Here is a 26,257-nt window from a genome sequence, read left to right as displayed (position 1 = left end):
TCAAAGGGTTTAAAGCTGGGAGGCAAGACTCTGGTGTGAAAGAATGCTACATGACATGAAGACCCAAACCACCGGGGCCTCACTCTGTGCTATTATGGGTAGTCAGGAGGGCAGAGCTCTGTGATTAAACTTCCAAACTGGAATCTGGCCCCGAGAGGTCAGGCAGAGATTTAAATTGCTTTTCCAGAAACATGCAAAATGTTCTTTTCCTCTAGCTCCCTGCTGCAAATCTAATCATGTCACTCCCCACCCCCTCTTTGCACATGCCACCTTGCTTAGAACCCTCTGTCAGTCCCTCTCATCACCTGGATACCCCTCTTGTCACCTGGATACTCCCCCGATCACCTGGATACTCCCCCCATTGCCTGGATACTACCCCCCACCTGGATACCCTGGATGCTCCCCCCCATCACCTGGATACTCCCCACCACCACCTGGATACCCCCCTCATCACCTGGATACCCCCACCACCCCCTGGATACTCCCTCTCATCACTTGGAAACCCCCTCATCACCTGGATACCCCCACCACCCCCTGGATACTCCCCCTCATCACCTGGAAACCCCCTCATCCTTCCACCCTCAGCTCAGGAGCTGCGTTCCCCAGAGCTCGAGTCTTGTCTTGCACTGTCCTTACACCACAAGCCTATCCGGCATTGCTCCCATCCCAGGTGTTGTCTGTCTGTTTAATCACCTAATTATGTCCACCTGCTGCTCTAGCTGAGGCTCTAGGAGGGCCGAGATGTCTGTGCTGTTCAGCCTCTCTCCATCTTTGGATTTCTCATTTCTGTTCCTTAAGTTCTTATCCTCCCAGTTGCTCAGGCTGCAGGCTTCTCCGTTTTGCTCAGTCTTGAAGACCTATCACTCCCTCTCCTCAAATGCTTCTGTGTCCGTCCTCCCACTCCTCCATTACCAGCCCTCCCTCCCTGGTTCCCAGCTGACTGTAGTAGCCTCTGCCATGGTGCTCTCAGTCCTCCGTCACCTCCTCATTGCCTGCACAATGAAATCCCTGCTCTTGTCTGGTGCTCCTCTCCAAATTCTCCCCTGCCCTCACACAGAGCCTCCCCTCCAGCCAGTGGAGTGCTCTGAGCACACTCCCACCTCTGGGTGCTCACTTTCCCTGCTCCCCTCCCATTCGTCCCGAGCCTTGTGGGGCCAGTGGGTCGATGGATCAGCCCTTTCCCACCTGCTCTTTATCCCACTTCCTCCATTTGGTCCTGCAGCTCTAGCAGCCTGTCTGTCCAGCTGCATCATCACCCATGGTCCACATTCTTGGATTGGCACCTGACCGAACTACATCATCTTATGTTTCCATGTGAAAGTATGGACACGTCTCCTTAGCTAGACTGGCTACCCCATCATACCTGTTCCCATGCTTAGGACAGTGCCCTGTATGCTTGGGGATAACTCTGTAGACACCCACCACCCTCTCCCATGGTGTCAGGCCAGGGGAAGTCCTGAGTGAGGGTTGACCATGCCTTTATACCCTCAACCACACCACTGAAATGCCTCTTGAATAATTACCTTATGTACAGTCATGTGTTGCTTAACGACGGGGATACATTCTGAGAAGTGCATTGTTTGGCAATTTTGTCATTGTGTGAACATCGTAGAGTTTACTGAAGGGGAACAAAATTTGCCATGCCATGATGTGTCTCTTTAACATGAGGATTATTTTAGGCTGATTATTTTTGGGAAACAAAAGACTCAAAGTTTTTCCTCCTTTTTTTTTTTTTTGTGAGGAAGATCAGCCCTGAGCTAACATCTGTTGCCAATCCTCCTCTTTTTTGCTGAGGAAGATTGGCTCTGCACTAACATCTGTGCCCATCTTCCTCTACTTTATATGGCATGCCGCCACAGCATGGCTTGACAAGTGGTGCATCAGTGCGCGCCCGGGATCCGAACCCTGGGCTGCCGCAGCAGGGCACACGCGCTTAACCGCTACGCCACTGGGCTGGCCCCTCAAAGTTTTTCTTGTTACCTCTCCCTTAACTGCCGAAAAGAAACCTGTCTCAGGAAGCAAGCTATCACCTTAGCGTAACATGAACTGGGTGGTAGACAGGGAGGCACCTAGAAAAGCCTGTTTGTCGGGCTTCCCTCTGTGTTCTTCTGTTTCTGTGTGGCCAAACACACTTGTTTTCCAAATCTTTTCTCCTTTTCACCTACCTGTGAATTGCCTTCTTTCCCTTTAAAGTCTCTGTCTCTCCCCACCCCCAACATCTCTCATCTCCTTTAATCTTTAGCTGAGGATGGTATTTAAGGTGAGGGCTTTGGCCATTTTGGCCATACATGTTGTTAAACTTTTGTTTGTTTTTCTCCTGTTAATCTGTCTCAGGTCAATTTAATTCCTAGACCAGCCAGAAGAACCTAGAAGGGTAGAGGAAAATTTCTTCCTCCCCTCCAGTACTTATACAAACCCAGCTGCTATATGGTACTAATCTTATGGGACCTCTGTCATATATGTAGTCCATCGTTGACCAAAACATCATTTATGTGGCATGTGACCATAGTTGCAAAGACTGCATTTAGCAGGTCCTGCTCCAGGATCTACATTTGGGGGCTGGGGACAGTTTCTTAGTATGCCCCTGGCACCATCCTGCTTCACTGTCGATGAGTCATAGATAGTGCCAGGGCCTATGACATCCTCCTAGAAAGATAGTATCCCCTTTTCTTATAGCTGGGTAGGGAAAAAGAAACAGCTGCCCAGCAGGATGGGTTGTGCATCCTGCACCTCACATCCTTCCCAAGTTTTCTCTGATCCAAAACCTGCCCATTGTCTTTTCGAGTGTTTCTCTGCCTTCGTCCTGTGTGCACCCCAATGCCTGGTGCTAAGCTCCTCGGGTCACACTTGGAGTGTGGCCCAGGCTGTGAGGACAGACCATGTAAGGAGTGTGGGAGCTCAGAGAACCCAGAACACTGGGTCCCCAGACCCAAACCACACCACCTGAGACATCCCCTCCCCGTGGGCCTGCAGTCTGGAGGTCTCCATTCGTGCTCTGCCGTCTCTTTCCTGCTCAGCTGCCCAGGCATTGGCCCAGAGTGAGAGGAAGCGCCACGAGCTCAACAGGCAGGTCACTGTCCAGCGGAAAGAGAAGGACTTCCAGGGCATGCTCGAGTACCACAAGGAAGACGAGGCCCTTCTCATTCGGAACCTGGTGACAGGTGAGGGCCCTCTGTGGCACCACCCCCACTCCCGTCCTCGCCATTGCCGACCCTACATAACCCACCCTCACTCCCTGCCCTCCACTTACCTATCCACCACCACAGACACCCCCCCCCTTGCCCTGCCTACCCCTAGGCATGATCCCCACCCACTCTCACCCTCCACCTCACACCCATCGCCTGAAGCTGCTACAGTTCTAGTGAGTTCCCAGGTGATGCTGACGCTGTGGTCTGTGTGGTAGTAGCACACAGGGCTCTTAGGAGTTGCTTTCCTGGCCAGCCCCGGGCCTGGTTTACCAATTGCACCAGCTCCCTCCCTTCTGGTCTCACTCTCCATCTGGCTTCAGCACGCCCACCTTCCTGTTCTGCGCCCACCTTCCTGTTCTGCGTCCAGCCCAGTGCAGCAGCCACCTGCAGAGCCAGGAGGAAGAGTCTTAGAGGAGAGAGTCCTGGATGGGAAAAGGAGGACTCTTTAGTGGTCTGGTCTGGTCCTCTGGGCCCACCAGCTCCATTTTCTGGTGCCTTCGTTCTCCTGTCTGTGAAAATGGGGATGAGGCTACTGACCTGGCCTACCTCACCACGTGGAATATGACATAGGTGAAGGTGCTGTGTTAAGGTTCCAGACCCCTTCTCAAATGTGAGGAATTCAAAGAAGTGGTAGCTTTTGCAGGGGTATTTGAAGTTCAAATAAGAGGTACACATTGTTTTAGAGACACTTAAGTTTATCAAGGTCCCACTGTGCTGAGGGTGGAGGGCTACAGGAAGAATGGAGCCTGACTTCAGCCTGGCACAGATTTTACTTCAGCTCTTAGCTTTGGATATTTTTAGTAGCTGAATATTTTGTTCTTTTTATAAAGGTTAATTGCCCCTGCAATTGTCAAACAATTAAATGTGACATAAGCTCATCTCAAACTTGCTTAAACAGGCTGCATCTTGTTCAGACACTGTTAGGAATGAACCTTTGATCCCTGATAAAGGAAACTCAAAGTTCACAGCATCAGAGTTAAAAATAATAATGGAGACTCATGCCAGCAGATGGTTTGCTCCTTCCCACTGTCATTACTCAGGTGGCCCCGGGCAAGGTCATGCCTGGGTAAGCTGCCTGCACACAGCACCCCGTCACCGTCCCTCCAAAAGACCCCGTCCAAACGAACACGAAGGCTTTATCAACCGCCTCTTAGGGACCCAGCACTAGCTAGTTCCTGTGGTAGACTGAGAAAAGTAGAGCCATGGTCCCTGTTCCCAAGATGCTCACAGTTAGCTGGGCAGACCAAGCAAGCCTATGAGAGACAGGACTCAAGTCACAATAGAACATTCCAGGGCAGGACAAGCTGTTTGCAATCTGCACATGGGTCAGGCTTACAGCAAGAAGCTGTCGTTTGGAAGTCTGGGTCTTAAAATATGTTTTTCTGGATAAATGTTACTGGGATTCTAATTATAGCCAAGGGACAATCCACAGCCATCTGTTGAGCCTATAAAATGCCCAGATGTTAACTGTGTACCCAGAGTATCATGGCCTGTAGTTAGCATTTAACTAGAAGGGCAGGATGTCTTTGAGGGGACTTGGTATAAGCCAAGTACCAAGTACCAGCACATCTCCAGCCCCAACCCCAATGGCAGAAGATTTGAGAATGTTGCCCCTTGCCCTCCCCCTGACCCACCTGCAAGTGGAGGGGATGTGGCCTCGCCTCATTGCCATTCCAAGTCTAGAGGTGACTCCTGAGGCCTGGGCTGGGCCAAGGTGGGGGGGGTGGAGGTAATGAGAGTGAAGGGTGATGGCTAAAGTACAGTGCTGGGGTCACAGTGAGCACACCTGCAAGCCGGTGCCTGGCCGGTTCTCACCTTGCATCTTTCCTTTGCCCTGGGCCTTTTCCTCCTTCCCTGAGCTCCTGTCACCACTCACTGCTCTAAGCCTTGTTTGTTGCCTCCCCGGGCTTCCTCTAGAATGGAAAGCAGTCTGACACCTTCTCCTTGGTCCTCCAGGGGCTTTGGCAGGGAAGGCCCATGGGGCTGAGTAGGAGTCTGCTATTCATAGGGAGAGTCACAGGTCCTTCCAGTTCTGCCAGAGCACACCTAGCAGCGGCAGGGCTGGGGGATGCACAAGAGGGCCGTGGGCAGAGGAGGATGGGGTGGTAGCTGTCCTTGACTGTAGTAGCCAAGGTAGCACTGGCCGAGAGAGGCTGGTGAGATATATGCCAAGTGGTAGCACTGGGGAGGGGAGACAGTGGCTGTGGCCAGTCAGCAGCCTGCTTGATCTGTTGATTCTGACAAGGCCCGGGCAGGCGCTGCCAGGTATACTGTTTCCAAACTGACGGCTAAATGGGTTGCTCCAGCCATCCCAGCCCCTGGCACACTGCCTCTGGCTTTGGGGGTGTACCATTTGCCAGGTTCTCCTGGGAGCGGCCCTCGCAATCTTGCTCTGAAGGACCTGCTGTGCCCACACAGGACATGCTGTGCAGAGGGGTCAGGAGTTCTCGCCCTCTGCCCTTGCTGGTGGGGAGCCAGCTCCTGTGGCCACAGGCCCATTCTTGGCGAGAACTGGGGCCTCCGTGTGGAAACCGAGGCAGGGAGCTATCTATGGGCTCTTTTCCTCCATGCTGTAAGGACAAGGCGTTAGGAGCCTGTTTTAATGTTATAGTCCAAACAATTAGGAATTTGTTTTTGTTACTTTGGGGTTTTTACATAGTTTCTGAAACCACTGGTGGTCATGGTCAGAGGGTGTTTGCGTATCCAAAGCAGCTTCTCCTCTACTCCTCCCCCAACCCCCGTGAGAGGTCATTCTTAGACAAGCTACAGGAAAATACTGGAAAGATTTGTATTTCAGACCAGGATTCTCACAGCCCCAAACATCTGCTGTAAATTGAATTCTTGCTGTTTGTTGCTGTTAGACCTGAAGCCCCAGATGCTGGCGGGCACGGTGCCCTGTCTTCCCGCCTACATCCTCTACATGTGCATCCGGCACGCGGACTACATCAACGATGATGTCAAGGTGCACTCCTTGCTGACCTCCACCATCAACGGCATTAAGAAGGTCCTCAAGGTAAGTGTCCCCTGCCGAAAGTGGGGGTTCACAGGGGACTGAGTGAAGCCAGCACCTCACCATTGCTTCGTTCTGTCTGGGTTTTGTGGTAGTGTGTTCTCCAAAGCCTCCAACTCTGAAGGTAGATAATGTAAGCACAGAAGCAGCTCACCCACCTCATCCATAACCGGGATGCTCGGGCAGGTGCTAGAGAAGGATGTTCAGGCTCAGAAATGGCAGGAACCCCAGAAATCCAGTGTAGCCCACCAGCTACCTCCCTGCTAAGCCTCCAGGGGAGCCCCTGCCTTCAGAAGCCTTGACCAGAGATACTAGGAAGATATCCTCAGCCCAGGGTGAGCTGGCCACACCCTGGAGTGACAGTCAGGGATACAATCTGAACACAGGCCCTCTCCAAGGGGCTGGGTGCCTGCTGCCCAGGGTGGTGGCACAGGGAAGGCTGCTGACATTCATCAACTCGCGAGGTGAGGCAGCTGGGCTGGGACAGTGCTGCTCACAGGGCGCTGCCCAACAGGCTGGCCTGCAGGGAGGTGAGGCCAGGGCCAGAGTGTGGGAGGTGCGGTGTTTGAGGGAAATCAGCCCTCAGTGACAGGGTTTATCCCTCCTGGAAGGCCGAGCCCTGAATGGTACTGCTCTTGGAGACTGTCTTTCATTCTCCAACACGCTGCCACTTCCAAGATGCAAGCCATCCCCAAAAGCACTGAGTCCAGACCAGTTCTGAGATCCACTCAGCCATGTTGCCTGCCCCCCTTCCCTTCCATCAGAGTGCCAGAGCCACCTTTAACTTCCAGCTTCGTGCCAGTTGTGTATCAGTAGCTGCACCGCCTTCCCTGCCAGGGGCTCTGTAGGCACTTTTATCCACTCCCAGCTCTAAACATATGTCATCTACATGCTGGCGACTCTCAGATTTGTGTCTCTTCTTTGACCTCTTTCATGAGCTCTGGCTGGGGACCTGTGCCAGTCCAGGTGAGTCTAGGCCTGACTTCCAGCGTGACTTCCTCAGGGAGGCCTTCCCTAATCGCTGGGCTCAGTTATCATCCCAAGCCCCACCAGTCACTTTCTGAGCAACTTGCTTGTTTTATTGTCATCATGGCTCACACCTCTCTCTGACATTTAAATAATGATGATGCTTACTGACAGAAGGAGCTCCGTGAAGTCGTTGGTCTGAGTGCAGAAACTGCATCATGGCTCTTTGGGTTGTTGAGCAGCCTTTTTCAGTTAGTTGTGGTTTGTAGCCATTTTCCAGAGTCAAAACTATTGGACATCTGACCTCTAGATAAATGGGATACGAGACTATTTTACTGGCATGCTCCCTACCATCCCTTATGTTGGATCACTGATAGTTCAGCACCTGCCAGGGCCAGCTAGCCCGGTGGTTACAGTAGAGCCCAGGGCTGCTGGTGTCAAGCCTCTGTGTCACTGGCTTTGTATTCTTCAGCTGTAGAGGCAGCCTGTCCTTCATGTGTTTACGTGTGTGTGTGTGTGCCACCGATCAGGGGACCAGGAGAGGGATCTGTGTGCCATCCTAATAGTGGAGGAAGAGTAACGCAACATCTTAGCAGTGGGTCCCATCTCTGTGACTGGCAGGTGCTTTCCCATCATCGGGTCTACTTGGGTCATGCAGGGAAGAGTGGGACACATGGATGAGAGGTGCCAGGTAAGCGTTTAACCAGACAGGGACCACTCACTCATGACTAGGAATGTCTTTCCTTGTCACAGAAGCTCAATGACGACTTTGAGATGACATCATTCTGGCTCGCCAACACCTGCCGCCTCCTTCATTGTTTGAAGCAGTACAGTGGGGATGAGGTGAGTGCTGACGTAAGGCCATGCCCCTAAAGTGCAATGAAAAACCATGGAAGTGCCCCAGATCCGTCAGCAGTCAGTTCCTCATTTCTGTGGGCACAGCACCTCAGATCTCAGCTCAGAAAGCGGTTTGGGGGTGTCAGTCAGCAAAGGCATCCCTACTTTGTCCAAATGAGGTGTCCCCTAAGGAGAGGATATGAAGAAGGTCTTTGGAGCACCCTCTGGGCCCTCAGGCCTGGGCATGCCTTACTATACCTGGTAGCTAGAAGCAGGAATAAAGCAGACCACAGGAGACCTGCCTCCAGGTGGGCTCAACGATCCCGAGGGTCCCCAGAGAGCACCCTGAATCAAATTAGTAGATTTGGTAGGGAAATGAGTTTGCATAACCCATCCACTGTCTGAGAACCCAGGGACTTTCCAGGGAAACCCTTGTGACCTTATTTCTGAAGCAGCCCTAGAAGAGCCCCATTTCAGTGCATGTTGGAAGAAAGCTCCGTTGTCTGGTATGTCAGACTGTCTCCTAAGCCAGCCAATTAGTTTGTCTGTTTCAAGGCAGATGGAGATGACCACAAGAAAAGAGGCAGAACATGACTGAACTACATGTGTACAACCTGACCTTGAAGCCCAGCTTCATGCTTCTAACCAAATTTGATTCCTTGGCCTAAGGCCCAGCTGGCCCCATCATTTCACGTTCTACTCTGGACCTCTAGGGCCCAGCTTTATCCAGAACTCACCTTTCCCAAGACTGGTCGCTGAAAGAACTTTTCCCATGCTCTGCATTCAGCCCCATGACCTAGTAACACATGGCATGTTTTCACTCTAGTTTCTCCTGTAAGAATCCCAACTCGGCCCAGACACTGCTCACTCCCAGGTCCCTGTGGGTCTCCTCAACTTTCCTTTCTCTTCTTTATTTCACAGAGCTCACGCTCCACCCTTCCCAAGGTCACCATGTTCTGTAAAGCAATATAGTGCAACAATTTTTAAAGCTTATCTTTATTCCATCTTTTGTGCCAGAACAAGTTTTGACAGACTCTTCTCCCTGAGGTAATGAACAGATATGCCATCCCGTCAGTCGTGCCTTCTTGGGAACATGGCTTAACTCCATATCTCTCCTCAGAATCAGAACATCATTTGATCACCTCCTTTTATTATGAAAGGGATGGGTTAAACGTTAAAAAAAAAAATGGTTTTTACTGTGTTATTGGAAGAAATGGCCTTCATTTCAAACCAGATGTCCTCTATTACATAACCCTAATATCATATACAAGCTTTTACTTTAAGCATAGAACTATATTTAATGTTATTTCATTGCAGTTCATCGCTTGACCTAATGTTGTATGTATTCTAAATGGAGCATTATTTAAGGCTAGGGAGGAAGAATTCCATTACATTAGGCTTTTGTTACACGTGCTTATGTTCTTAGAGACAAGACTTGAACCACAGTATAACGAGATCTGTGAAATCTAAACAAGGGAGAAAAATCTCTCTCTCTCTCTATAGCTATATCTCAATACCTTAGCTATCTCAGTTATCCCCTCTCCCACCTGCTTTTGCTTTTATTAAAAATACCTTGTACTTTGACACAGTACAAGAGGCTTTGCTGGGGATAGTCAGCCTTTTGGACACTGATCTGTTGGTTTCCCTTGGCCCAAATACAGAGGGACATTGGTCACATGAGTCTTTTTGATATTAGCAGTTCTTTGAACTTAGGTGTTATTTCATCTTGTTAATCTAGAAAGCTGAGAGGACACGGTGCTGTAGCTGTGGACTCGTTTCTGGTCATCTATTAATTCTGATACCCAATGATAGAATCCATGTAAAATTTCTCATTATAAAAACATATAATCTGACCCAGGGCCATACTCCTTTAAGGGGCTGTGTATAAGCTAACATTTTAGGGTAACCTGGTATATTGAGAAAAGAATTGCACAAAGACTCAGAAAGCATGGATCCCTCTTTTCCTGGACCTGCTACCAACCTGAGTTTTGCCTCCTTAAGGAAATCGCTTCACCCCAGGGATTCAGACTAAAGGATTTAGGCCTTGTTAATTAAGTGGTTCTGACTTCTTGATCATGCTGAGTTTTTACATTGCCTTCAAATTTAAGAGCCATCATTGAGACCTGAAAGAACTGACAGAGTCTCGTAGAACATCGTATAAATTGAGAGAGTGATAGGGCCCTGCAAATAGGATGTTGCAAAAGTGACCGGAGGCCTGGAAATCCCACTGAGTCCAGCAGATCACAGCACCTCAGTAAAGCACGCCACCTTGCCCTCTGCAGGGCTTCATGACCCAGAATACGGCCAAGCAGAATGAGCACTGTCTGAAGAACTTTGACCTCACGGAATACCGTCAGGTGCTGAGTGACCTTTCCATCCAGATCTACCAGCAGCTCATTAAAATCGCCGAGGGTGTGTTGCAGCCCATGATAGGTAAGCTGGCCCCAGGAGATCTCCAGCCCTCATCACGGAGTCTGAAGTGAGGGTAAGCGCTGCCTACCTTACAGGAACGTTTTCAGTACATATTGGGCACAGCCTCCAGAAAGCCAGGACCTTCCCAAGGAAGGCAGCTGAGGCAGTGTGTGCCGTGTGCTCAAGAAGAGCTATGAAATTTTCAACACCATCCCATCAAAATACGTGATACTTGGATAGTGAGAGGATAGATCATTTTTCCTTCATCTCTTTTTCTGTAGTATATTGTATTATTTTTTCCCAAAATGAACTAATTTCCATAGGTAATAAATATAAATTCAAAAGGTATAAATGCATATACAGAGAAAAAATATAATCTAATCCTCTTGTACCATGTATATATACACATTTTATTCATAAAAAAAGGAAAGTGTCGAGTGGTGTGTTCATGTGAAAGAACACAGCAGTAAGCACTCATGCAATAAATATTTATTGAACATACACTTTGTCCAGACGAGTACACTTCAAATCAGGATTGAAAAATAAGACCAGCTATTTTTTAAGTTAAAAGAAAACTGACATGTTTATGCACCACTCAGTGTGCTCCATGAAGGCTGGGGAGGAAATGGTCGCCTGGACCTAAGTGTAATGCTTTCCCCAAGTTCTTACAACACAAGTAGATTATAAGTGAATTCCAAGTAGGACAGAGTCCTTCATGCCAACCAGAAGTATATCCCTTGGGATAAGGTTCATTGCAAATTCTTCTTCCTGTCTAAGAATCTTCTTATGAGGCACCATTTATCCTCACCAGACACAGGGAGAACTGGGGATACTTCATGACTCAGAATAATGTGATGGTTAATAGCACCATTTCTGGAGTCAGAAAGACCTGGGTTCAATTCCTGGCCCTGCCACTTCCTAGCAGTGTGACCCTGGGCAAGTTATTTAAACCTCCTGATGCCTCAATTTCCTCATCAGTGAATGGGTTGTTGGAAGATGAAAAGAAATATTGAACATAAAGCTCCTGGCACATAGTTAAGTTACACATAAAAGTATGATAGACCAGCCAACCTAATATTTACATGGTCAGTGGCTCATGAGAAGAGCTGTTTGAACACCAGTAGGATGATCTCGGGGTTCCGGCCCAGGTCAGTGGCTGGGTCAGGACTATACTCAAGTTGCTCAGTTCTCAAACTTTAGACTCTCAGCACAGAAGCCAGCACAGAATCGAGGTGGTACATGCCCATTATCTTTGACCCATCATCAATATATTTAAGTGAAAATTTGGCCCACCATATAGAGACCAACAGATTAGAAATTCTATGCTGAATGCTATAAGCTCCTGAGCATATTAGCATGTACACCTCTGGATGTATCATTGCCAAAGCCCTGATTACTATATGATCTGAGTGGTCCAAAAACAGATCTTCTTTGGGGAACATGCAAGCTTCTCTAATCATGCTTTTCTTTCAGTTTCTGCCATGTTGGAAAATGAGAGCATTCAGGGTCTATCTGGTGTGAAGCCAACTGGCTACCGGAAGCGCTCCTCCAGCATGGCGGATGGGGATAACTCATACTGCCTGGAAGCCATCATCCGCCAGATGAATTCCTTTCACACAGTCATGTGCGACCAGGGCCTGGACCCTGAGATCATCCTGCAGGTGTTCAAACAGCTCTTCTACATGATCAATGCGGTGACTCTCAACAACCTCCTCTTGCGGAAGGACGTCTGCTCTTGGAGCACAGGCATGCAGCTCAGGTAGGAGAGGCGCCTCGCCCTGGCAGCACAGATGAGGGGCCTGTGCATACCAGCTGGAGTCAGAACACACGACACTCGTTTCTGAAAATGAAATCCCAATCTAACTGATAGTCCTTGTCACACAGTCAGTAGGCAACTCAAATCCATCACCTTTTTGTTTGTTGGTGAAATTCATCAAACATAAAATGGTGACTTAGTAAACAAATTAGTTCAGAGCTTAAAGATGTTTATATACTCTAATTTAAAGATTGTAAATACAATATGGATAGATCAGAGAGAAAAAGCAATGAGTTAAGAGCCGTGAAGTCTCACACAGAAGGATAAATAAGTTTGTGAGTATTAAATATAAGTTGTTTTAATTCAATATATTTAATGGCTCTTTCTCCCATTAACTTATACAGACACCTTAGGTACTTCATCTTTGCCTGATTTTAAGCACCCACTTATTCAACAAAAAGTTACTGAGTGCAGACACTTTTCAAGCTTTTCTCCATGTGAGATCATTAAGGTGAGGAGAATGATAACCCTAGTGGCAGCTAGGCTGCAAAATAAACACAACAGCGGTACTCATCCCAGTGAATTAGGAGGACCGGCATAACACAGCTCTCTCTTACCTATGTCCAAGGTACAATATAAGTCAACTTGAGGAATGGCTTCGGGGAAGAAACCTTCACCAGAGTGGAGCAGTTCAGATCATGGAACCTCTGATCCAAGCAGCCCAACTCCTGCAGTTAAAGAAGAAAACCCCCGAGGACGCCGAGGCCATCTGTTCCCTGTGCACCTCCCTTAGCACCCAGCAGGTATGGTCACTGGAGACGCCATCAACCATGGAACTCAAGCAAGCCCGGCTTCCATTTCAAGTCTGTTCTTGCCGGTGGCTGTTTTATACTGTTGCACTTCTAGGCTTTATATACCCTAATGACACAATTCTGAAGTTCTAGCCAATGGGATCTTCCTGAATGAACCAAAGCCCACTTTGTTCTGTGAAACAGATGCCACTATTTTCCAGTAACTTTCTGATCTCTCTTGCTCACTTAGAAAGAGAAGGTAGTAAACCCACAAAACATCAAGCATAGGTAAAAACTTTTTAAAAAACACTTACAATGAATTTTGGACTGTTTCTCACCTAGAAATTTAAATTTCTTCCAGAAATGGGCAGCATCAGGCATTTGGCATTAAATAAATTATTTTCTTTACAACGATAATTTCGTTATGGTCATGTTTTCACTTAGAATCAATTTACATTATTTTAAATAAAGTCAGTAAGAACCTAGAGGCATTTAAATGTTCCTTTCCTTTTCCCTCCAGAATTGTATTTATAGTGGCACTCGGTTGCAGAGATAGTGCCAGTCTATAAAAAGATAAAGCCTGTCCCCACGCAGGGCACCTTGCCGTCCCTCATGAGTATGCCTCTTTAGAAATAGGCCACTGCAAGGTGGTCTCACAAAATGAGACCAGCACACAGAAATCAGACTTTCCAACTTACATCATGCCCCTTCTCCCCATCCAGCACCTAAAGAACAACAAAATCCAAACTCAGTACTGCAAAGCAAACATACTCTTCCTTACCTCCTGCACCAACTACTAAAAGATGAAATACCAAACGCTTAAGAAAGCTGCTTCCTTCTGTAAATGTACTGAAAGTTTTCAAAGTTTTTTTCCCCTTTTAAATATATTTTGCTTTCGGGGCTGGCCCAGTGGCACAAGTGGTTAGGTGCGCACAGTTCCGCGGCGGCGGCCCGGGGTTCGCCGGTTCGGATCCCGGGTGCGCACCGACGCACCGCTTGTTAAGCCATGCTGTGGTGGCGTCCCATATAAAGTAGAGGAAGATGGGCATGGATGTTAGCCCAGGGCCAGTCTTCCTCAGCAAAAAAGAGGAGGATTGGCATTGGATGTTAGCTCAGGGCTGGTCCTCCTCACAAAAAAAAAAAAAAAATATTTTGCTTTCATAAGCTTACTTCTAGAATGTAACTGGCATTGCTTTGCATTTGGGCCGGCTACTTCCACTAAATGGTAGGCAGACAAAAGATTATCCTCTGTTCAAATAGGAAAAAAAATCTGTTGCTTTATAAGTGATTTTGGGGGGTGATGGGAGGTAGGGAGGTGTGGTTAAACAAGGCCTTTTTTTAATTGAAGGTAAGATCCCCAGTACTCTTTTGAAGAAATTTCTAAATTACTAGTAGATAAGAAACTGAGGATTTCAGGCAACAGTTTCCTAAAATCCTCATTATTTTATAAGCCACAGAGCATAGGGGGAGGTTTGAGGTGGGTATGTAGGACATAGGAATGCAGTAAGAGGGCTCAGATCTACCAGGCAAAGCTTATGGACTCCAGTTTACTAAGTATAGATTCCTGAACGTCAGTCCAGCTCCATCTAAGATGTGGGTCCTGTCTAAAGAGGATTCTACTCTTGTGCCAATGTCATATATTCTTTAAAGTTCAAAAGCTGTCTTATGTTCATTTAACTCTGTGCTAAACTTTTTATTTCCACAGATTGTCAAAATTTTAAACCTTTATACTCCCCTGAATGAATTTGAAGAACGAGTAACAGTGGGCTTTATACGAACAATCCAGGTAAGTTTTAAAATATAAATTAGGGGCCAGCCCCATGGCTTAGCTGTTAAGCGCACGCACTCCGCTACTGGCGGCCCGGGTTCGGATCCCGGGTGCGCACAGACGCACCGCTTCTCCGGCCATGCTGAGTCGGAGTCCCACATACAACAACTAGAAGGATGTGCAACTATGACATATAACTATCTACTGGGGCTTTGGGGGAAAAAAAGGAGGAGGATTGGCAATAGATATTAGCTCAGAGCCGGTCTTCCTCAGTAAAAAGAGGAGGATTAGCACGGATGTTAGCTCAGGGCTGATCTTCCTCACAAAAAATAAAATAAAATAAAATATTAATTAATTTTATAAAGTCCTAGTCTAAAACTAATAAAAGAAATTGAAAGTTTAGATTTTTAATCTTCTCTTTATTAATAAAATACTGGTTACATTATATGATAAAAGACTTTACATTCTTAGGCTTTCTCTTTAGGTAAATATGAACCATATCACCCATTAATAACTTCTGTGTATACACAGAAGACTGAACTTTTATAATCTCTGCCTCTCAGATTTAAGATATAGTCTAAGTATGATTTCATTTGCCACTAGCACGTTACTGAACTATAGCAGCAAACGGAATTAACAAAGCAGTATAGCAGCCCACGAATGAAATAAGAAATATTATTTCAAGAAAACAATTTGAGCTCTTAAATCTTCTCTAGGACTTGCAATATTTGCCCTTAGGAATATGCTTGAAAGAAAACATAGTAGGGAAATGATTATTTACATCTGTTTTTTCTGAAGAAAATGGGAATTTTTTACTTCAAGATAAGCTTCCTAAAGCTGAGCCCTAGGTGGTTTTGGCCGAGAGCCTAACGTTGATGTGTGACTATGGCTGACAGCATCTTGACAGTAATACCATCAAGACTACTCAGAAAACCGGTGAACATTTCTCCTGTTGTTATGTGTGGGGAACACCTTGAGGAGACATAATACTTTCTCAGACGTCTAAACAACCTCTTTAGCCAGTGAAGTGATGCCAACATAAAACAAGTTTCAAAAGAAATGGGGGAAGCAATCAGAGGAGAAGGCAGGGAAAGGGGAAAAGAATAAATTAACTTGCACATTGTATCTGAGTAGAGAATGGAGGCTGAAAGTCAAGGGAGGGATGCCAAGTCAGATGGAATGTTGTTCTCTTAAGGGCAGTGGGGAAAATGCAGTGGGTTTTTAAAGAGCAGACCACAGAGAGAAGCAAAGATTCACCAACACAGCTATCTCAAAAGACAGGGGCGCTCATGGAAAGGATCCAGTTAGGAAACATGTACAGTCAACTGCTGAAAGGGGAGAGAGACTTTGAGGACAGTAAAGAAGCCACTAAGATATCTGACCCCCTACTGATTTTTATGGAGAGTTGATAATTTACACAAACCTGCATGTTTAGAAGGTCTTATTTGCTTTTAAATATCTAAGACACACACAAGCAGGAGAGCTGTAACTGCTTATAAATGGACAGTGACACTGTTTACAAGAGAATTCAGGCCCAAGGTCAAAGAATATATGCTAAGTCAGACTTAGAGCTTGAATCAAGGACATAGGAAAAAGGGAATGGAGGTTGGTGAGAGATTCTCTGAGGATGTGTACAGTCAGATTCTGCATCTTCCTCAGCAATTTCAGTCTGGCAATTCTGTCAAAAAATGTTTCTTTTGTTTTGTTTTTTGCCAGCTATAGTTTTATGTTTATTTCCCTAGACAGTGCTCAGAAGAAATGGTGCAACAATCCACACCACCCTCTATACTTGAACATATCTTTTGTAGGATAAATACAAGTTGCTCATTAAAGCAAACCAATTGCTGGGGCCGTATGGGTGGAATATGCTGACCTTTAAAAATGTACGCTTGAGGGAGTTGTTAAACTCACCAAAGGATTCACAAGAGGATTCCTGTGAAATGACGACCTTGTGAATTTTAAATAATTAAATGTATACGCAACTTTTGCTGCTGAATTGTAATAATATAGGTATTAACTTTTCTTTTTTGTCCCATTTTTATACCCTCCTCTAAATCCTTTAAAATTTCTTCAAAACCTTCAAATAGTAATGCCTACTGATATATCGGACTAATGTAGAGAAATAAAAGGACCTTAACTGCTATGAAAAAATTTTAAGAGCCTCCTGCCATTTCACATTTTATGTACATTTTCATATGCTGTGTGGTAGGTTTGTAATAATAAATGCAACAAAACTCAGTGAGCTGAGTGTGAGCGTCCAATGATCCCAGAGAGAACATTCTGCCAGGATCACATCAGAGCCATCATTTGGTATCTTAAATTAGTAAAGCTGATTGCTTACTCATCGTCCCTAAATGTCCTTGCCTCTCTTGAACTTCTTTTCCTATTAGTTCAAACTATGTTTTCAAATTGTTAAAATTACTTTAAAATTTGGGCGCATCTTTCAAGATGCCAAACCCATGGGTGTCTTTAAATTGACACCTGGAAATTTCAAGTGTTTTCCGTTCGTTATCCAGGTTCAACTCGACAGGTTCCTCTGCCACTGCAGAACCATCTCACAATCCTATGCTTACACTGATTTCATTCTAAAAACCTATATCCCAGTAGCAAATGCTACTCCCTATTTCCTGACCTCACCCCCTGCTTGAAGCCTTAAGGAAAATAGGGGCGCTAGGAGCGTGAGAGTCAGCTGTGACATCCAGATACTGGATGAGTTTGGCAGATTAATATCCCTTGGTCTTCTCTAAGATAAGGAAATAATGAAACCTCTAAAAAGTTACAGTATATCAAAATATTGTCACTATTTGAAGCAATGATGGTGCTTTATCCTAATGGGGAAAAACCAGTTTTTATACTTTAAGCTATAATGAGATGGACCTGTTTTTTCACAAAATCAGGATATGTTGATTTTCCTCTTGACAGTACTCTCACAGTTAACTAGACTCAATGGCATTTGTAAAAGTACGGCTCCTGCTGGAATTCATGGTTCAGAGGTTGATGGTGTGTGCACAGGAAGAAGGAACAAAGAAGCATGTCATAAAGATAATAATAACAGCAAACATCACACTTACCAAGCACCAGAGACTGTTCTGCGAGCTTTACGCAACGTTAACTCTCTGGATCCTCACAGCCTTAGGAAAGGACTCTCCGTATCTCATTTTTTTGTGTATGTTGTACCATTCTAACCATTTTTAAGTGTATAATTCAGTGGCACTAACTATATTCACCATGTTATATAACCATCACCACTGTATAATTCCAGAACTTTTTCATCATCCCAAACAGAAATTCTATTCATTGAGCAATAACTCTCTATTTCCCCCTCCCTGCAGCCCCTGGTAACTTCTTTCTGTCTCTATGAATTTGCCTATTCTAGATACTTCTTATAAATGGAATCATACAATATTTGTCCTTTGGGGTGTGGTTTATTTCACTTACAATGTTCTCCGGGTTCATCCAAGTGGCAGCATGTATCAGAACTTTATTCCTTTTTATAGCTGAATAATATTCCCTTGTATATACAATCATGCATCACTTAACAATGGGGATACGTTCTGAGAAATGCATTCTTAGGCCATTTTGTCATTCTGCAAACAGCATAGAGCATACTTACACGAACCTAGATGGTATAGCCTACTACATACCTAGGCTATATGGTACTAATTTTATAGGACCACTGTCAGTGACCAAAACATCATTATGTGGCACATGACTCTCTAGATACAAGGAGATATTATTCTTGTATTTTTGTATGTTGAACCACCCTTGCTTTCTAGGGATAACTCCAACTTGGTCACGTATACGTTTGTTAGGTCTAATTGGTTCATAGTGTTGTTTGTGGCCTCTGTTTGCTATTGATCTTCTGTCTGGTAGTTCTGTCTGTTATTGAAAATGAGGTATTAAAATATCCAGCTATTATTGTAGAAATATTTCTCTCTTCAATGGAGTCAATTTTTGCTTCATATATTTTGGGCTCTGTTGCTAGGTGCATATAATTGTTATATCTTCTTGATGACTTGAACCTTTTATCAATATATGATGTCCTTCTTTGTCTCTTGTAACCTTTTTTTTTTTTTTTTACTTAAAGTGTATTTTGTATGACAATAATATAGCCATTCCAGCTCTTTTTTGGCTACTTGGCATATCTTTTTTCATCCTTCTATTTTCAATCTCTTCGTGTCTCTAAAGTGAGTCTCTTATAGATAGCATATAGATGGATCATGTTTTTTTTAATCCGTTCTGCCAATCTCTGCTTTTTAATTGCCTTTAAATGTGCGTTTAAAGTAATTACTGATAAAGAAGGCTTTACTTCTGCCATTTAGCTACTTGTTTTCTGTATGTCTTATATGTTTTGTGTTCTGAATTCTTCCATTACTGTCTTTTTTGTGGATTTAGTTTATTTTTTATAGTGTACCATTTTGGTACCTACTTTTCTTTTCTGTATTTTTTTTTAGTGATTTTCTTTGTGGTTACCTTGGTGATCACAATTAGCATCTTAAATTTATAACAACCTAGTTTAAATAATAACAACGTAGTTTTAATAGTATATAAATACTCTGCTGCTATACATCTCCATCCCTCTGCCTTTATGTTATTATTGTCACAGGTCACATCTATTATACATGTGTGTCTAGTAACACAGATTTATAATTATTGTTTTATACAGATGTAGAAATCATATAGGACAAAAAGGAGTTACAAACCAAAAGTATAATGCTGGCTTTTACATTTACCTATGTAGTTATCTTTACCAGTGTTCTTTACTTCTTATGGCTTGGAGTTACTGTCTAATGTCCTTTCATTTCAGGCTGAAGGACTTTCTTTAGTATCTCTTGTAGGGCAGGTCTACTGGTAAACAACTCCCTCTGCTTTTGTTTATCTGGAACTGACTTAATTTCTCCTTCATTCTTGAAGAATAGTTTTGCCAGATATAGAATTCTTGGTTGACAGGTTTTTTTCTTTCAGGACTTTAAATATGTCATCTCACTGCCTTCTGGCCTCTGTGGTTTCTGATGAGAAATCAGCTCTTAATCTTATTGAAGATACCTTGTATGTGATGAGTCACTTCTGTCTTGCTGCTTTCAAGTTTCCCTCTTTGTTGGGTTTTGATAATTTGACTATAGTGTGTCTCAATGTGAATCTTTTTGAGTTTATCTTACTTGGAGTTCATTGAGCTTCTTGGCTGTGTCTGTCTGTGTGTGTGTGTGTGTGTGTGTGTGTGTGTGTGTGTTTGTCTTTCATCAGATTTGGGAAGTTTGGGGGCCATTATTTCTTCAAATATTTTTCTGCCCCTTCCTCTCTCTCTTCGCCTTGGACTCCTATGATGTGTGTGTTGGTATGCTTTATGGTATCCCATAGGTCCCTCAGGCTCTGTTCACTTTTATTCCTTCTTTCTTCTGTCTGCTCAAACTGGAGAATTTCAGTTGCCTTGTCTTCAAGTTGACTGATTATTTCTTCTGCCTGCTCAGGTCTGCTGTTGAACCCCTTTAGTGAACTGAAAATTTCCATTTCAGTTATTATACTTTTTCTAAAATGTCTGGCTCCAAATAGAGGGGAGAAGGGGAGAGGCTCTGTCCCTTTAAATATTCCAGTTGGTGCCACTGGGAGAAGCCACTGCATCCCAAGAGAGCCAAAACCAAGGTGGGCATCTATGCCAGTCCTTCAGGGAACCACCAGACCAACCAAAGTGCACAACCCCAAATTTCTGGAGGACAAGGTCCCACTGCCTGCCCTGGCACCGGCCATCTGCTCTAGGAATGTGAGCCACTATCCTTACACCTGCAGTGGGGCTGGAGACGGGAATGGTAGCTTGTTTGCACACACTGCCCTCTTAGCAAAGATCGGCAGCCTCTCCCTTCATCAAGCACTCTCCTGGTTGTTGTAAGTATCCAGTCAGGTTCCAGAGTTCCCAGATAGTTGATACCAATTGCTTTTTCCAGCTCAGTGGTTGCTTCAGTGCAACCACTGAAGTCAGGAGGGACCGACCCCTAGGAGTTCCTAGTCTGTCATTTTGTGTGATGTCACTCTCCCCATTCCATTTTACAGATGAGGAAACTGAAGCATAAAAAGGTTCAGGAACTTGTCCAGGGTGGTACCAAGATTAGAGCTCAGGCTATCTGCCCGTGACGCTAACCAGCTCACCACACTGCCTCTCCACATGATTTGCACCTGAAATGTATTTTTCTATTCTCTCTTAGATGGAAAATTTTTAAAAGAAACTAGGAGAGAGGTTGAAGTCATCTGATCTCCAGCAAACCTAAACCAGGGCTTCTCTCCCTGCTGAATGCCTCAGGGATAGAGAGACCACATGCTCCTGAAGTCCTACCTAATTATCTTAACAGAAATATTTCCATGAGATGTGCCAATTCACTTTTGTGAATTCACCTAAACTGGCTATTTTTAGGTGTAGTAGTATTTTACATCGTCTTATTCTTCCCCACAGGCACAGCTACAAGAGCGGAATGACCCTCAGCAACTGCTGTTAGACTTCAAGCACATGTTTCCCGTCTTATTCCCATTTAATCCATCTTCTCTGACCATGGACTCGATCCACATCCCAGCATGTCTCAATCTGGAGTTCCTCAATGAAGTCTGAAAATGCACAGTTCCAACTTTGGCTCGATTGCCAGTGAGAGCAAGAAGAAATATATACAGTAAAGTGATTTTAAGGATCTGTTAAATCTGTAAAAGTGTATCAAATCAGAGATTGAGAGCCTGTGCAGAATGCTGAACTATACAGAATAAGACACATCTGTCATTATTTTTTGTACCTACTGCTCAGAATAAAAATACTTGAAGTATGGAAGCTTTTTTTTTAAGCATGATTTCGGTCTAAACAAATACACATCGTAATCTACAGCTGCCAAGCAGTCCCCATGGCCATATAAAAGGTGCCAGTCTATACAATAGAAACTGCCTAGTTTTAATCTTTGCATATAAATAGAGAATGTCCAAAGTAAAATAATATTAAAAATATGTAAGTCACATAAATTGCCTTCCGAGGACTTTTAACAAATAATGGTACTAATAACCATGATACTGTCATTTAGTGACATTTCCCTAGGTAGACCAACCATAGGTGTGGATGAGTTTGTGGGGAGGTGTTTTGAGAACAAAAATACAGGCCTGGGCCTTCTGAGAAGTTTCCCAAAGGTATTTTTTTAATGCCTGGTGATGCAGAGATGATGGTGTAATAGACCTCCAGACCATTTTGAGTAGTGGTTTCTGAAGCAAAATTAGAAATCTCAGTCCCTAATGTGCTCAAACCTTTTGCATAGTCTTGGGTTTATGGAAGAGTTATGCTAAAAATGCTGCTGTCCCAAACTTAAAATGAGCAAGATGGAAAGATTGTCTTTGTTTCCAAGGCTAGTCCACACACTTACTTACTGAGTCAAAAAAACTTTCACAAAAATCTATATACGCTAAATGTTAGAAAAAATAACAAGTAGTGTTTTATTTACAGATTAAAAACCAAACAAGTCAATTTGAAAGCCTTTAATCCTTTAATGCCATTAAACCTCCAGTAAGAACACAGAATGCACTAGTAATTCCAGATAACCAATATAGTAAAGGAAAATAAACTTCATCTTGAGGATCGGATTATTTGAAAACCTTTTTGAAAAATCAGGGATTATTAAATTATTATCCAAAAGTTTTTTGGGTTTTTTGTGTTCTTTTTAGAGAGAGAATAGCTTATGTCAACTTTCCCTTTTCATGTTATTTTCAACATTTTTCAAATTTACCACATAAAAATCATAAATATTTCTGCTTTGAAATAAGGGTTAAAAAAGTATTCAGTGATAATGTTCCAACAGATTTTATATGTTTGCTGCTTTTATAATTTTTTTCTTGCCTCTTCAAAAGCAGACATTAAATTAGAAAACCCAACATATTCTTTTGCCCCTTTTTTACTATTTTTTTCCCCTATTTCTGGTAGATGATAATAGTATGCTATTCCCATGAGAGGAACACATGCTGTTTGCAAATTATAGAAGAGCTATATTACATCAAGAAATTAAGATTTCTCCATTAATTGCAAGAACACACACACACACACACACATACCCCACTACCTTCTTTTACTCAGCCACTCAACAGGCTCTTGGAAACACAACACACTCCAAGCCCTGCGTCTTGTGTACTGCATCCTTACAGCTCAGCTTCCTCAGTCATTCTCCTTGCCCGCTGGACAGAACAAGGCACAGCACCTGGGCAAAGACTGCTACCATCGTGTCCCAGCAGCGTCATCTGCATTCTCCCCTCTACCTCCACAGTAAACATCCGGGCTTCTCTTGGGGCTCTGCGCAGAGCTGTGCCTTCCCTTCTTTCCCAGGTACAGTTATATCATCTGACATCCCTGACACACCCTTCACCCCACACACTGACTTTGTTTGGAAGGCCAGTCTAAACCAATTGGGTCTTTGGCTACCTCTTTTTGAAGTTAAGTATAATTTGCTTTTCACTGCACTTTAGTTTAAAACTGAGTCTCTCATGTAAGGACAGTCCTTAATCTTCAAGATGACCAAAAATATCTTGTTCGAGTGTTAAGGAGTTTGAAAAGCAGTCATTCCATAAATGCCATGGCTTACTGTCCTTACATATATACTGTCTTATACCCTCATTCTCTTTGGGTCACTACCTCTCTGCTGTCACTGGTTGGTTAATCACTAAATGCCAAGGATTCAATGAATAAAAGCTTGGCAATTAGAATAGATGGAGGGTGGGACGTTATGAATAGTCCTCTACTTAGCCTAAGAAATGGCAGATTTAGTTCTCCTCTTACAAAATTAAAGGTATTTCACTGGAGCTGTACTTAATTTATATATACTTTAAAAACAGTTTTTTATAAACCACCAGACAATAAAGAAATATGGTAATTGATTACTTATTGTTTAGATCTGCCCTATTTAACTTAACTCTTAGAGACTGTAAGAAACATCTTTAGGGAAACTTTAATAATCTTTTGTTAGCATTATTATTCTTTGCATTTTTTAAAGTCAGTTCAACCCAAACATTTTCCAACTTCACAAAATCAATAATGACTTTAACTTAATTCAACAAAGGTTTGAACTCTGCACTAGATATCTATCTTTATTTTTCAATATTTAAAATTTAGTTGACACTTTTCTCACTATGTGCCTTTAGCAATTACTAAGATTACGGACATCGATTATTTCTCTGAAATAAGTGTTGCTGTGGGAAGAATTTTAATGTTCAACATAACATCATGGTAGAGTTTTGATTTGTCTTTTGAGACATTACAGGCATTTTAAAGATTACTCAAAAATCAAATATTTATAGATTAAACAATTTGTGTCTTAAGTATTATATGGGACCTATCTGTGCACCTATAGTAATGTATGTGTGTACATATTAATGAATGTTGATGAAGCTGACAAGCATATTATCTACATGCATTCTCCCTGTGCCATCATACCTGCAGTTAGATTGATGGTACCTGGCAAGCAGATTAGACCCAAAGGAAAATAGATTTTTTTCCTCCTTTCCATGGAGCATGTTAATAGGAGTTTCTTCCCGTGATATTGCTATACTAAATTTTAAAGCTTTTCTAAAAACAGAAAACAAAACTACAAACTTGGAAAACTTAGGAAAAAATGAACACTGCTACAATCAATTCATAAATATTTATTTAGAGCCCTAATTAATGCATTAAGATTATAGTAACAAATTAGAATCCATTTCTTTTGCATATAGTAAATTTAAATGTTTTCACACATTTGATCTAATTCTAAAGCAGCAAGGGTTTCTTAAATAGAAGAACTTGTACAATGCCTATATGACTAAATGATGACTAAAATGTGACAGCATGGGGCCGGACCCTGTAGTTTTTCATCATAGAATATTTCTCTGCAGTCACTTTCTCAGATTAATTTGCTGTATGAGCCAAATAGTCATAATTCACCTTTTGTATACATTGGTGCCATGATTAGAGAATTAGGGGTATAGAAAAGTAGAGGTTGATGCAAATGACAATAAAACATAGGACTGGTTTTTTTCTCTCATTATAAAGGTCATTAGATACTAAAGATCGTTTTTCCTAAAAGAATTTTCTAATTCTAATAAAGGGGATCAATCAGAAATGAATTTAAGCTACTTTCTAAAGTGATATTGTATCAGAATAATCCAGATTTGGATATGACATTTTGCCAACTGATGTTTAGATGAAGGACTGCTCCTCTGACAGACTTCACATCTTATTCGGGGTGAATCTAACATTGTAGAAGAAACGCTACTGATAAAAATATTTTTCCATTTTGAACAAATCTGTAAACTATACCTTCGTTTATAGAAAAATGCTTGTATTAGTCACTATAATATTTAGTTGTGAATAAAAATCTGTGGAAATAAATACTTTTGAATAAATGAAGTGGTGTGCCAAATCCAAATGAAATTGAAAGCTCCACAGCTACACATTGGCTGAAAAGTTTATTTTTAAGGCTTTCTTGAGAAACTTCATTCTGAGGCCTATATTCAAATATGTGTTATGATCATTTAAACCAGGGGTTGGCAAACTACAGACTGCAAGTTGGGGTGGTCCCTATAAAATAACAAGACTTACTGAGCAATTACTTGAAAGATACAGAATGCAAACAAGGCAGTTTGGGTGTAGGAAAAGACTAGTAGATCAGCAGACCAGAACAGAGGGCCTGGAAATAGACGCACTCACATGTATGATTTTTGCATATGGTAAAGATGGCATTAAAAATCAGTGGGAAAATAGTTACAAGATCTATATGAAGGAATTTATAAAAATATAAGTGAAAAACATTAATGATGACATTAAAAAATTGGAGAAATATATCATTTTTTGGATAAGAAGACTACATACCACAAAAATGTCAATTATCCCCAAGTTGATTAAAAATCAAAATCTCACCATAGTTTTTTGGTGAAAATTGACAAGCTAATTCTAAAATTTATATGAAAGTGTAAAGGCCCAAGGGTAAAGAAGACCCTTAAGAAGAGAAAGGGGGGCTGGCCCAGTGGCACAGCGGTTAAGTGCACACACTCCACTTCAGCGGCCTGGGGTTCGCAGGTTCAGATCCCCGGCGCGCACCGATGCACAGCTTGTTAAGCCATGCTGTGGCAGCGTCCCATATAAAGTAGAGAAAGATGGGCACGGATGTTAGCCCAGGGCCAATCTTCCTCAGCAAAATAGAGGAGGACTGGCATTGAATGTTAGCTCAGGGCTGATCTTCCTCACCACCACCCCCCCCCAAAAAAAAAAGAAAAAGGAAAAAAGAGAAAGAGAGAAAACTTTCCTTAACAGGTATCAAGACTTATAAAAATTATTTTAGCAATTAAAATGGGTGGAATTGGCACAGAGATAGAAAAATTGACCAAAAGAACAGAATAGCCTAGAAACTGAACATCTGTATGGAAACATGGGTGGACTGTTTATTACCTAGAGGCGAACACACCAAAATCACCTGGCAATCTTTTTAAAAATTCCCATAACCAGCCCCACCCAAATGTACAGAATAAGGTATCTCCAGGGATGGTGCCCTT

At 43.3% G+C, this 26,257-nt stretch overlaps 1 protein-coding gene across 2 annotated transcripts in view; it reads left to right on the top strand.

The window, feature by feature from the left end:
* Positions 1-21,528, top strand: part of MYO5B (myosin VB) — a 338,131-nt gene extending 316,603 nt beyond the window's left edge. For both annotated transcript variants that reach the window (XM_058557083.1, XM_058557084.1), the window contains 8 exons: positions 3,018-3,161; positions 6,050-6,201; positions 7,918-8,007; positions 10,284-10,434; positions 11,887-12,172; positions 12,798-12,972; positions 14,666-14,746; positions 21,171-21,528. In XM_058557083.1, coding sequence (XP_058413066.1) covers positions 3,018-3,161; positions 6,050-6,201; positions 7,918-8,007; positions 10,284-10,434; positions 11,887-12,172; positions 12,798-12,972; positions 14,666-14,746; positions 21,171-21,323 — 1,232 coding nt within the window. In that variant the 3' untranslated portion in view covers positions 21,324-21,528. The remainder of the gene's footprint in view (positions 1-3,017; positions 3,162-6,049; positions 6,202-7,917; positions 8,008-10,283; positions 10,435-11,886; positions 12,173-12,797; positions 12,973-14,665; positions 14,747-21,170) is intronic.
* Positions 21,529-26,257: the final 4,729 nt, after the last annotated feature.

Source organism: Diceros bicornis, chromosome 16, assembly GCF_020826845.1.
Source record: "Diceros bicornis minor isolate mBicDic1 chromosome 16, mDicBic1.mat.cur, whole genome shotgun sequence".
Taxonomy (NCBI): domain Eukaryota; kingdom Metazoa; phylum Chordata; class Mammalia; order Perissodactyla; family Rhinocerotidae; genus Diceros; species Diceros bicornis.
This window is presented reverse-complemented; position numbering and strand designations above follow the sequence as displayed.